Source organism: Danio rerio, chromosome 21, assembly GCF_049306965.1.
Source record: "Danio rerio strain Tuebingen ecotype United States chromosome 21, GRCz12tu, whole genome shotgun sequence".
In the NCBI taxonomy this organism is placed as follows: Eukaryota; Metazoa; Chordata; class Actinopteri; order Cypriniformes; family Danionidae; genus Danio; species Danio rerio.
Window position 1 is genome coordinate 23,995,529 of NC_133196.1, and position 13,753 is coordinate 24,009,281.

Consider the following 13,753-nt stretch of genomic DNA (forward strand, 5'->3'; position numbering starts at 1 on the left):
ATCCTGGTTTCTTTATTTAATTTAAGTTATTAAATAAAGGCATCCAATTAAATTACATTACATTACATAATATACTGTTTGATCAATTTGTGATTACTGACCTTGGAATGTTCTAGAAATGACATGCAATGGAAGCTAACATACAAATATTGTACCAGTTATCTCAGCAATAGTGAACGATAAAGGTGTGGAAGTGTCAGGTTTCACTGCACTTTCCCCTTATGCCGGAGGGTAAATTATTAGTACAAAGCTCTGTGTCTCTGCAAACCACACCCTGATTGCCATCAAGGAAGATCAGGTGTTTCCTGGAGGATGTGTCACCCTTTTTTTCATTCCACCTGTAATCATTGTCATGACCACTCTTCAAGAATGACTGACCGCTTTCCTGAATCACAGTGAAATCTGACACCAGCACCTGACTGCCTTTTATCAAGGACTTTGTTTTAGGCGTCCTTAAGACATCCTGCTAAATAAATGAAAATGATCAGAGAGCAGGTGCAGTGAAAAATGAGTTTGTAGCCCTTCTTTTGTAATTTTATCCTGCACATAGACTGGGCTGCATATATGCACTATATACAGAATACACAACTGCAAAAAGCAATAGCGGTTCTGACTAATAAAATTTAGTGCAGTTAACCTCACAATATTTAAAAAGCAATCCCAACTTTTAGCACGTTTAGTTGTTAAACTAAAAAGATTCAAGTAATTTTGACTTACAGTATTATGTATTTACAACTTTTCAGTGGTCGTGTCAAAAGCATATTAATAGTGATGAGGGAACTGAGGTAACGGGTTGAAGAATTAAAAATTAAGCATAATCAGACATAATCATAATATGTGAGCTTTTTAAGTTTTTTAATGTTCACAATTTAGAAATATTTAAATATGTTATAATATATTTATATTAATAAATGTAATAATATTTACTGTTGAAGTCAGAATTATTACCCTCCCCTCTCCACCCGCCCGATTTAATAGCCCCCCTGTTTATTTTTTTCCACAGGTTCTGTTTGACGGAGAGCAGATTTTTTTAACACATTTCTAAACATAACTGATTTATTTAATCTTTGTCATGATGACAGTAAATAATATTTTACTAGATATTTTTCAAGGCACTTCTATATAGCTTAAAGTTACATTTAAAGGCTTTACTAGGTTAATTAGGTTAGTTAAAACAAATAAGACTTTCTCAAGAAGAAAAAATATTATCAGACATACTGTGAACATTTCCTTGCTCTGTTCAACATTATTTGGAAAATTTTCAAAAAATAAAGGTGTCCTGCAAAGTTTAGTTCCAACCCAAATTAGACAAACCTGGGCTAGCTAATCAGGCTCTTACTAGGCTTTCTAGAAACATTCTTGAAAGTGTGTTGAGGCAAGTTGGAGCTAATTTCTGCAGGACACTGGCTCTCCAGGACCGAGTTTGGACACCCTTGGTTTAAGATACACTGTACAATATTTAGACATTAAAAATGTTTTAGAAGTGTAAGTATTGTTTTTTGTCTTTATTTCAATTTTTTAGTTTCAGCTTACTTGATCATTTTAAGACAATCGCTTTCCTAATATTTTCCTAGTAATGTGAGCACTAATAAAATGTTAACACAACTAATAAATTTGAGTCAACGGTACTGATGTTCACTTTATTAAGAAGTTGTAAACTGGTTTAAGTTATGTCCACCTAAAATGAATATTAAAAATGAATCATTGTAACAAACGAGCTTTTAAATAAATGAGTGAATAATTGGTTTTAATTATTTTAATCTATATTTTAGTAAATAAACATTTTCTTACACACACATATACAGCTAAAGTCAGAATTATTAGCCCCCCTTTGAATTTAAAAAAATATATATTTCCCAAATGATGTTCAACAGAACAAGGAAATTTTCACAGTGTATTGATAATATTTTTTCTTCTTGCAAAATTATTTTTTGTTTTATTTTGTTTTATTAAAATAAACAGAGAGGCTAATAATTCTGACTTCAACGGTATATATAATTACCCAAAAAAAGTTAACCAAGGTGGAAAACAAACTACATTTAACAGGAAAATACACTTTTCTTTTTTTATTTATTTAGTTCTGCATGTACTAGAAATTTCTGGGTGACAATAGTAGTAATGTATACTGCCATTAAAGAGATGAAACTACAATTTCTCACAGGTCATAGCTTGAGGAACTGCTTTAAATCAGAAGTACAGGAAGCCAAAGAGGTACAGTACGTTGTTTCCTTAAACAAAAAGGAAATGCGTCTTGGATTTCTGTCTGGTGCTCATGAAGACTCTTATTTTCTGCATCAGTAACCTTAGCAGTGGCATTAGCAGAGCCGTAAGTGGAGGGAGTGTGATCACACCAGCCCTCTGCTCTGCTCCCCGGGGACCAACATACAACTTGTTTACCTGCCCAGAGGCACTGAGATACTGGATAATCCAGGAGAACACAAGACCATACATTACACCAAAAAACTATGGAAAAAAAATTACAGGGGTGTTTTTCTCAAAACAGCATAGCAGAAGAAAGAACTGCTTACACTATAAAAAAAATCCATTAATGTTAATTTACTCTCACAAATTTGCATTATGTAGGGCTGTGATTCTTTTTAAATTCTTTTTTGTTTAGTTTTTTTAATACAAGCAGTCAGATATATGAACAGTACCTTTAATTTTACCCGCTCAAAGAAAACACTATTTTTTTAACCGCATCGAGCATGCACAGAAGAAAACAGGAGCACTTAGAGCAAAAACACAAAAGTCAATAATATTCCTGCTTGCTTTTTGAGCGCTGTTGAGTAAATTCTTAAACATCTATGTTTGGCCATTGTGTTTCGCGCTCTACTAAAATAGCTGTGATTGGCTCTGATGGTCACCGCTGCTCTTTGAAAAGTGCCACTGAAGATCAAACATCGTACAACCCGCCAAATTCAGCAGGAATCAGTCAGACAAAGCACACCATTGCATCATCATGAAACGATTAAAATGAAGACAACCAAAACAAACAAATGACACGTACTGTACAGCATTACATTATATGTCTGCGCATAGGCCTATGTTTTTTCATTCATTAGTCTGTTTACTCGCTGATCGACTGTTGGCATAGTACATCGAGTGGTTTTGCCACTAACAAAGGATGACCCAGCGCACCATCCATAGTATAAAACCACAGAATGTATTGGTTAATAACTCCATATAAAATGTTTTTTATAACATCCTTGTTTCGGCAGAATGGCACATCAAGACTGATTCTCCCCAAAGTATAATTATGATTTAAAATATGAAATATCCTTCCGATGAAGCTCTACATTTACATTTTTTATTTTTTTTATTTTACCACTTTAAATAATACATGAACATTTGTTTGAGGTCATAGAACACATTTTTTATGTGCAGTTTTTCCCAATCCATTTATAAAGCAGTGCAGGAATGGATGATAGAAAGGAATTGAAAGGTACCGTAGTTTCTGATGGTTTTGCTCACACAAAAATGCTCTGGTTAGCATGATTAATATCATCATATCCAAATATTTTATAAATAATATTTCTAAATGAAATATTTTAAATATTTTAAATGAATAATTTCATTTAAAAATGAAATTATTTTAAAATGAAAGTTAAAAATGGCTTAAAACGGTTTACTCCATCAGCTGGTTTGTCTATAAGCGGACATACGAGCGATCCGCTGATGAATCATGGCTTTAAAACACTCCAGTGCTTAGTAGCGCTCAAATGTCAGCAGGAAATGGATGCTTTTAAAATTTCAGTATCGATTGGTACCGAATTCCAGTATTGTGCAACCCAACATTGTAATAGTTTGAGACAATATAATGTAAGAAACAATATAGAGAGAATTAAGTCTGTAAAATAACAGTAAAGATTGCAGCTTAAATTTTTTACCATAGTGTACAACAATGACCCAAGCAACATATCATGAACTATTAAAAATGTCATTATAAGTCACTTTTTTTTTCTAACATTTCAACATCAAAAGTTATTGGAGGAACGATTGAGGTTACACGAAATATGAAAAACTGTTATTATATGGATATTTTTACAGTGTACAAGAGAGTGTACTTGCGATGCACATAAAGAGACAATAGCTACATCAAATCTAGGTTGTGCTGGGGTCAGTTCAACAAAAACTCCTGCTGAGAAGGGGGTCGAAACTGCAGCAGGGGTGCATTGTGACCCAAATTAATCCTCTTACTGAGACCAATAAGCAAACAAAGCTTCAGCAACAGGCTACAAATATACACACTCACCAACTTTAAACTAAATAATGTTGCGTAAAAAAAAATGTTACATTCAAAATGTGTTAATTTACAATGTGTTTAGGCGGGACACCTAAAAATTGCAAACAAACTTTACAAATATTAAAAATAAGAAGTGTTGAATTTAATGAAAATCTCATTGGACAAAATGTGAAGTGCAGGATGAGTCATTAATTTAAGAGATCTATTTTCCCATCCCTGAAGAGAAAGAGAAATGTGTAAATCTATTAGTTTTGTTAATATTAGGGGTACATACACCCTATAAGGGCTTTCATTTAGAAGTAAAAGATAACGGAATTAGAAACCATTGAAACAATAAAAATACAGTTTTTCTTCTATTTACATTAGAGTAGGTCCTGTTTAAGCAAACTTATGATTTATAGAGGTTACCCGCTAAAATAGGTAACGCAGTGGCGCAGTAGGTAGTGCTGTCGCCTTAAAGCAAGAAGGTCGCTGGTTCAAGCCTCAGCTGGGTCAGTTGGTATTTCAGTGTGGAGTTTGCATGTTCTCCCCGCATTCGCGTGGATTTCCTCCGGGTGCTCCAGTTTCCCCCACAAGTCCAAAGACATTCGATACAGGTGTTTGGGTAAGCTAAATTGTCCGTAGTGTATGTGTATTAGCTCAGCATGTCAGTATCTTTACAAACTCTAAATTTTAGGGCCTTTCAATTGCAATGCAAATGTAATTAAGTATAAACACCTGGGGATGTTTGTAATATTGGGTTATTAAGGTATATGTGTATTCTGCACAGGGTTTTATTTCAATGTATTGAAGTTTTTTTATTTTTTATTCATTTAATTTTTTTAATTATTTGTTATTATTATTTCTTCTTTTTACTCTTAGATAACTGTAATTTCATCTTGTTTAGAGGGTAGGAGAGGGAATAATATTTGTTTAAATTTCACTGTTAAATTACTTGTTATATCTGTAAAATAATAAACAGATTAAAAAATAAAATAAAAAAATTGGTCAGCCACTTTTACAGGAATCATCCATTGACATATCAGAATACTTAGCCTTTAATCCCAGCTCAGATGCAAAATGATAATTAATTCTTATACTTAATAATATATTTGTAAACAGTATTCAAACAGTATTTTTAATGAATGTAATAAATTATAGTGTAATCCTTTTTTATATATTTAAGTACAGGTCAGAAACATTACAGTATTTGGCAGAATAATGAAACATTATTTTGCTCATGCTATTACAAGCATAATCTGAAACATTAAACACACAAGAAATCAATACACTTTTATGTACGCAAATAATAATTGAAGAGTTCAGATGCAAAAACCTCTAAATGCCATCTGAAATTTTCTCCTAAAATGAGCATTTTTTTCAGCCTCCTATGTTTATGTTCAGTTTTTTCACTCTAAAAGCAATGAAAATAACTTATTTGTCACTATAAAATAAAATTAGTGAACCTACACACAGGAGTCAGAGAAAAATGCAAATTTTAGAAGAAAATATCAAACAGCATTTAAAGGTTTTTGCATCTAAACTCTTCAATTTTAAAAAATCTTGTCTAGGCATTGTCCACAAGAAACACAACTTTTTAATTAAATGTGTAATATTGGATAAACTGCCTTTTTTAATTAGCAAGATAGTCTATAAGAAAAAAACTGTTGGTAAATTTGATCCCTGGAGCTCCATCCAGATTATCAAAAAGCAGATTATGAAATTTAATTAAGAGATGAGAAAGAGGGAGGTACCACATAAGACTTTGAGTGTGTTTAAACTAAAAATTAGGTCGGTGAAGAAAAATAAATCCACTTAAGCAAGGATAATGCCTGACGCTCTTTCTTCCTTGGACAAATGGCATACACTAGAATGTTGGCTAGCTGTACATTCAGTAGTATTTGTTATCAATGACACATGTGGGCAGGGTTATTCCTATGATGACATCTGCAGTTTTAATGACCATAAGATAACAGCACACAAGCTAACAACACACTCTCTGTGGAATAATTTTAGGGAGAAATATCTGATAAAAACATTAAAGTCCAAAAATAAGGGAATTTACTGTTGTAATATGAATCCACGGTTATGGTAAAAAAAATGAAAAATCGGGCTGAACAGAACAGTCTACATAAGGACTGGAGGGAAAAAAAATAACTTATTTTGCATATAAGCATCTTTTTCTTTTAATAAGCTGGATAAAACATTTATTACAAGCGAAACAACTTCTAATGCCAATCTGAATAAATATTTTAGAGCAAGGATATATTTTGATAATAATAATTTTAAATTTAAAATCTAGAGCCATTATAAAAAAATAAATCTCTAAACACACTAACAAATAAATATTACAAATGTGTTTCTCCCCCCCCCCACCCCCCCACCCCTAAAGTGATCCCATTGAAAATAAATTTCAGAAGACAAGAACATTTTAATATACTAAATAAATGAATAAAATAAACTCTTCTGTACAATGGAAGGAGGCCATGAACCTTAAATGTTCTTGAAACCACCAACATCAAGAAAGAACATTTAATAAGAGTTAAAAATAATAAACAATGGGTTTAACTTCCAAGTTTCAAATGAGGAATTAAACAGGAGGGACACCACTGAATGAAGTAAAGCGATTCTGTCTTTGCAGCAATCTACAGCAAATGTATGGGCCCGTAGCCAATTGGTCCCCTATATGAGCTCATTTATTTCATGTTTGACTTCTGTGCTATCATAAATTGTAAAACTAACTAATCAAAAAAGGGTTTAAGACCAAGAGGAATCTTCTGTTGGATCATTATTATTATGCTGGAATGTTATGTGTGAATTATTCAAATGGCCAACATCTGACTGAGGAAAGTCGAATGTAATGGCCAGTACGTTATTTGTGTATAGGCTTCAGTTTTTAATTTAAAACAAATCCGCAAAAAAAAAAAAAGAATTTAATGAGAGATGACAATAAATATGTATTTTTAAAATGAGTATGGAAAATGTGCAGAGCTGGAGGTCCTCCAGGAACGTGGTTGAGAAACACTGATATAGTCAATGGTAATTTGGCTAAATGGTTTGAAATAATTTTGGTAGGGTGAATTTGGGTAATCTGGGACATTGGGTAATCTGGGACACCTAAGTTTATGTGTGTTTATTTCTGTTCTAACAAAATTTAGGCAACAGGACTTTTATTATAAATTTTGCATGGACTTTATGTGAGTAAAATCACATGACTTCATTGGGTTATTCCATAGAGGGGGGGCAGGGCACTTGTCAATCAGGAATCTCTCATCAAATTGGATGACAGGTCAGTGACATAGGATTCTGACTAGATTAATGTTAAGGACATAAACCTGTCATAAATAAGACAATATTCCCATTTGTTGTTAAATTATGTTTGTGATCTATTCAAGTAACAAAATATGTATTAAAGTGTTGAAAATGTTTTTTAGATTTGTTTTCTTTCAAACATTTTTTGTTGTCCCACATTAATGTGGGACAGCATGGTTTGGGTAATCTGGGACAGTCTTTCGAATGGGAGAAATATGCATTTAGAGACTTTGTAAGTTTAATGACTACAAAGATGGAATGTACAATGTGCTGTACACAAACACAAACACACACACACACACACACATGAAAACGAGTGTTTATGATCACCATCCATCAAGCTAATACAGCAAAAAATTTGGCTTAAAATATAATTAAAATGCTATATTTAAACCTCATAAGTAAATAGAGATAAAAATGAAACGAGGCAAATAACTGCAAAAGGGTCAAGATTTTCAGAAATAAAAAACACCCTTTTTCAATAAGCTGACTATAGAACTGATTTATTAACTACTAGTATTGATAATGCTGGTTTTGATACATAGACTAAAGCAAAACACAATTAAGCGTATTACATAATATATAGAGAAATATGAATCACCAGAAAAACCACAAAGTGCTCACAAGAATAGAAGAACTCGTCATAAACACTTCGTCTTAAACCCTATCGAGCTGTCTATACAGACAGACTTATTTTGCATCACAACCGCATTACAATGCGCCTACAGATGCTATCTACATAGGCAACCAAGTTAGGTTTGAAACACTCCAAACGCCGAAACTACCTACAGACCGAAACCAACAGGAACACACCTGTCCGCGACACTTCCCTTCCCTGTGTTTTATAGGAAGTTAAAAGCGTTTAAACAGAACTGCATATAGGGTTGAAGATGACAATTTAAGGTTTTATGATGTTAGAGTTAGAGTTGTTCAATATACACATTTCAAGCTAACGTAGTCAAGTAAATTCTTTATCAATAGACTTGTCAATGCTGACGCCGTTTAACAGTACATTTAGCTATTTATTATTGACATAAAACCTATTCAAAACTCACCTTAGAGTAGAGTTCAGTTACAGACATGATCCCAAATACAGCAGCCCACACCTAAACTAGTCACATCAGCACGAGAGAGGTGAAATATTTCCGACTTAATATGAAGATATTCCCATCAAGTTTTACAATCCAGTTTCCCTGTGTCCTGTCAGCACTCCATGTCGCCCTATTATGCTGGTTTGTACTTTTGAACTCCTCTGACGGCTAGTGTTAGCTAGTGTTAGCCGCGCCTGATCACGGCAGGTGTTTGTCGGTCTGTCCCCATAATTCACGTAGAGTTGGAAAAAGCACCTATCTTCTCTTCCTCCACGTAAAAATCAAGTATAAATAATAGACGACTACCACTTATAATTGAGTTTTAATAAGGGCTGAAACGCTTCGGTAAAATGAGAGAAAAGTATGTAGTTGTCAAAATGCAGGAGTAAAGTTGCTGCCTTCCCCTCTTCCCGTATCCATGGACTCGATCAAGCTGACTGACATGACCGCAGTGGCCGTATGGCAGGCTGTTTAAACATTTAATCTAAAACCGTCATAGTAGGATATCGAAGATGTCCAGCTGAAAAATGCCCAGGTCTGCTTTATAGGCTACTACTAATACTTGTGCATTAGATGCCTATTTAATAGATGCAACTATTCTTAAGTTTCTAGTACTCTACATTACACAGTGTCTTTTGCAAATTATTAATATAGTAACAATTTGTTTTTTCATTGCCATGGAAAAGTGTGACGAGCAGGGCACACAAAGTGTCCAATAACTTCACATGCTTGCTCAGAAGCATCAGATGACATTAATGTCAACATTGATGTAAAAAAAAAAAAAAAAGTGAGAAATTTAATTCAGTAGCACAGGTCACTATAATATTTTTTCAGGCAAACAGAATATGTTTACACTTCATGTTAGTTTAATATTTAGATATGTACTGCACAGAAAATTTGTAAAAGGTATGTAATAACTTTATTTTCATTAACTAAAGATAACTGTTTATGCTTGAAGACCTTTAATAATATAATGATCAACATTTACATATAATTTACTTAAGACTAAATATTAATTCTGCTACTGTCTACCTGCAATTGATATTACAAAAGAATTTAGCACACAGTTCATAAGTTTTTATTTATTGTTTGTGCAATTTCATGTTTAAAATTAAATGAGTAAAATCAGCCAATTTTTCACTGAATTCTGTATCACTATAGTCCTTGAATACAGATAAATGTAGTAAATGTGATACAAATTTACAAATCTGTATCTAATTAATTAGTTTTAGTGTCTATTTAATTTAGTTTATTTTTACTTTACTATTTTTAAATTAGTTTTATTTAGTAGTCTAACATTTGAGACATGACACTCATTTATTGAACAGTAAACATTCATTTAGATTCAATGATCCAAACTTAATGTGGAAACACAACTTCAACAAACTGTTCTCCATATTTTTAGAGGAGATGGAAACATCATTGACATGAACACGATATAGCTTTAGGCTTGTTATGTTAAACAAAACTCTGAATCTAAAGTTTATGCCCTTTAAGCCACTGCATTTGTTTAGTCCTGTTACATGCTCAAACGTGAACACCATGTTGCGTGTTGTCCCTGAGCATTTTAGAGGGGCGGATTTAACAAAAAGGCAAAGTGAGCGGCCGCTTATGGACCCAGGAAATCTGAGGGCCCCCAAATAAATACCTAGAAGAAAAATTAAATAAATCATAAATAACATAATTTTCTATCATATTTTGTATGATGAGAGTCTAAAAAAATAGTTTTTTTATTACATCGCAAATGGCCAAATGTGTCCCCCACCCTCAATCATGAAGCAGTCCAGCAGTCAAATTAGGTAAAGATTTAGTTTTTAAAACTAAATAGTTTATACATGATTTTCAGTTGTGAATCCGTTTGAAGAAATCAAATCATTTAAAAAAAAATTTATAAGATGTTTTACATGTTGTTATACATTTGCATTAAGACAAACTGTAGAAAAGTTGATATACAAATAAAAACTGCAAAATAAATAAATTAAAAAGAAATGAAGGTACAAAAGGTGCATTTTAGAACTTTCGGGCCCCATGGCCGGAATTGCTTAGGGCCCCCAAAACACTAAATCTACCCCTGGCACTGTAACATAGGCCTAAAAGGTTGTAAAATAACAGTTTGTTTAAAATAACAAACAAAAATGTGTATCGGGCTTTACTAATTAACACATAAAATACTGCTGCTGCAGTGCTGCCGCACCTCCAGATTTACCCATGTTATGTTTTACAGTACCGCCCCACTGAACGTGTAGATAGATTCAATGTTAAAATGGCTTGCCATGGTGGCAGAGGCTCATGGATCAACGTACTGTACTATTCAGTGTATCCACAGCAACACCGTCTGTTCAACATAGGAAACTACACTTAAACATGGATTGGGGAAATAATGAGATTATAAACAGTCTCTGCATGTTTGTAAGACAATATTCAGAGACTATTTTGATTTAATTAAAAAGGTGAGTTGAAATACCACAAGCACTTGATTCACAGCTGTGTTTAAGATGTAAATTGAATAACAAATATATATATATATATATATATATATATATATATATATATATATATATATATATATATATATATATATATATATATATTACAGTCTTTGTTGTTATTTTTTCTTTTTTCAGAGTTTTTTGATGCACAATTAAAAGCCATAAACAAACCGCTTCCTATAATGAATCCTATAAAGTTCTTTATTCTATAATCTTTATTGCAAGTTACTTCTTCTGTGGATTTTGCACCACTAGCTTTCACTGAAACCTTGGTTAGCCACTGTGTGCGTGTTGATATCTGAATTTGGGTGTCAAGATAAATTGCCTGTGTTTGTGCTCATTTGTCACTTTGGATAAAAGTGTTTGCCAATTGCCTGAATGTAAATTTTATGGACAATAGATTCTACCCTTTTTTAGAATAATGATTATATTTAAATTTATTGATATTTAAATTTGCCAAACCAAAAAAAAATATTAATAAAAATAAAATAAATAAATAAATGATAATAATAACAATTAGACAAAAAGTAAGCTTAATTTCCGAATCAGATTCCGGTTCAGAATCTTATTTTAAGGGATTTTTAATTAATTATTATTCTTTTTTATTTAATTTTGACTCAGTGGACCCAGCCACGTCACTGACCCACATGCATCACTAAATTCATTGTGTTTTTCTGATTCATCTGAGAGAATTTTAGCTCACACCCTGAAATTCATTACTTGTAACACAATTTTTCAGTCCAGCCAGATGTTGAAGCACACACTGCTAAAGCAACTACTACCTAAAATACAGTATAGCACTAAGACCAAGTACTAGTAGACCACTACTACCTAAAATACAGTATAGCATAAATATTGAATACAGACACTGCTCTGATGAAACGCAATGAGCTCTACATACATATCAACAGTATTTATCTATTTTACGCACAGAATCTGTCCAGAAAAATCAGACAGCATAAATTGTGTGTTTAGTGTCTCTATCATAAATCAAACACACAAAAGCAAAGCATTCCTTCTCTGTTATCTACAAGCTGCAGAGTGGACACACATGAAACACACTACAAACATACATTCACAATAATATTTGTTCACTTAAATAGATGGGTGAACATGTTTAGTACTTTACCTGTGGTTAGATTATATATATTTAATTTAAGTCATGTATTTCTAAGTAAATCTTAGTGAAACACATAGGGAATTTAAATCGACCTACCTTGACATAAAGCTCATGTTCACGCATCTTCCTCTCTATAAATACTTTCCAATATCCACAGACGCACTGATCATTAGACTGACAAACTATATTGTTTATTCCTCATGTCTTACTTAAAAAGATTCCATCTTGTAAGCCTGAAACTGGCTTGGGTAAAAGATAAACCTGTCTGAACAGCCAGGTGAGAAAGAAAAAAGTAGACAGAAATGACATCAGACCAATTGCTCCACACCCCTACCACTCCTAGTAAAGGTATTGGGTGTTGACTAACTTCTTAACCATACACAACCTGTGGTGGATTTAGTAGGCTACTGGAAAATACTAATCGTTAAACCCGGCAGCTTATTGGTCTAAAACCTCATTGCAAAATCATTATAGTTATGTTCTACTGAGATAATTAGACAATATTTAGAGTCTGACCCTTTGACCTTTCCTGGTATTGTGTACAGTGCATGTTTCTTAGCAACCATGGGAGACATCTCATTGCTTTTAATCAGGAGCCTGCTACTCTTATATACTGATTTGTACAAAGAGGCCATCACATTCTTGAACGGCTTTCTTGAAATAATTAACTTTTCAACGTGTAAATATCTACGTCTGAACAAGATAATCCAGTTAGACTTGTATTTGCCTTTGAATAGAAACTTTGACAAATGGGTAATGAGTCTGATCACACAATGTGCAAAGCAGATGGACTATACTACTTGGAAGATAAGGATGTTAGGAGTTTTCAGTTTATTATTTATAAAGTTTTTAAAACTGTAAGATTTGCTGATGATTTCAACCTCTGCTGCATTTATATAAACACACCATAGAAACCCAACAGTTCACTTTATCCAATGAAATGAGAAAGTTAATTGTACTCATTTGAAAAGAGTTTTGAACTCAGTGTTCAAGGTAATAAGTTAATTAAATACCTCATTACTTCTATTTAAATAGAGTACGTTCACAGTACTCATATAGATTAGTTTTTAACTCAAATGGTTTGTAGCAATCGGTTTCCTCAAATGGTTTGTGTTGCCTTAACTTATTGGGTTTTAATTTACTCAGTTGGTTTAAGTTCTCTTCATTTGTTGGGTTTTACTGTGCTCAAATTGCTTCATTTACTCAAATGGATTAAGTTCACAGTAATCATTCGGATTCGTTTTTAAACTTGGTTTGTTGTAATCAGTTTCCTCAAATAGTTTGATTTACCTTTACTTTTTTATGTTATTACAATTAAAAAATAAGAGTTTTCTTTGTAAATATATTTTAAAATATAATGTTTCCCCCTTGCATTTAAAGACCAATAGCACTTTTACTCCCATCTTCAGTTTCATATGATCCAATAGAAATCAACATAAAAATTATATAATAATTTATATGAAGCTGCTTTTTTTTTTAGAATTATTTCAAAAGGATCACATGGCACAGAAAACTGGAG

The 13,753-nt window shown here is 32.7% G+C and overlaps 1 protein-coding gene across 7 annotated transcripts in view; it reads right to left on the minus strand.

The window, feature by feature from the left end:
- The window catches only part of myo5b (myosin VB), a 101,066-nt gene extending 88,565 nt beyond the window's left edge, over nt 1-12,501 (minus strand). For 4 of the 7 annotated variants that reach the window (XM_021468888.2, XM_021468886.2, XM_073934875.1 and 1 more), the window contains exon 1: nt 8,590-9,051. In XM_021468888.2, the coding sequence (XP_021324563.1) occupies nt 8,590-8,616 (27 nt within the window). In that variant the 5' untranslated portion in view covers nt 8,617-9,051. Of the gene's footprint in view, nt 1-8,589; nt 9,052-12,330 lie in introns of those variants that run through there. The other 3 variants (XM_073934874.1, XM_021468887.2, NM_001161632.2) reach the window with 1 other exon arrangement.
- Nucleotides 12,502-13,753: the final 1,252 nt, after the last annotated feature.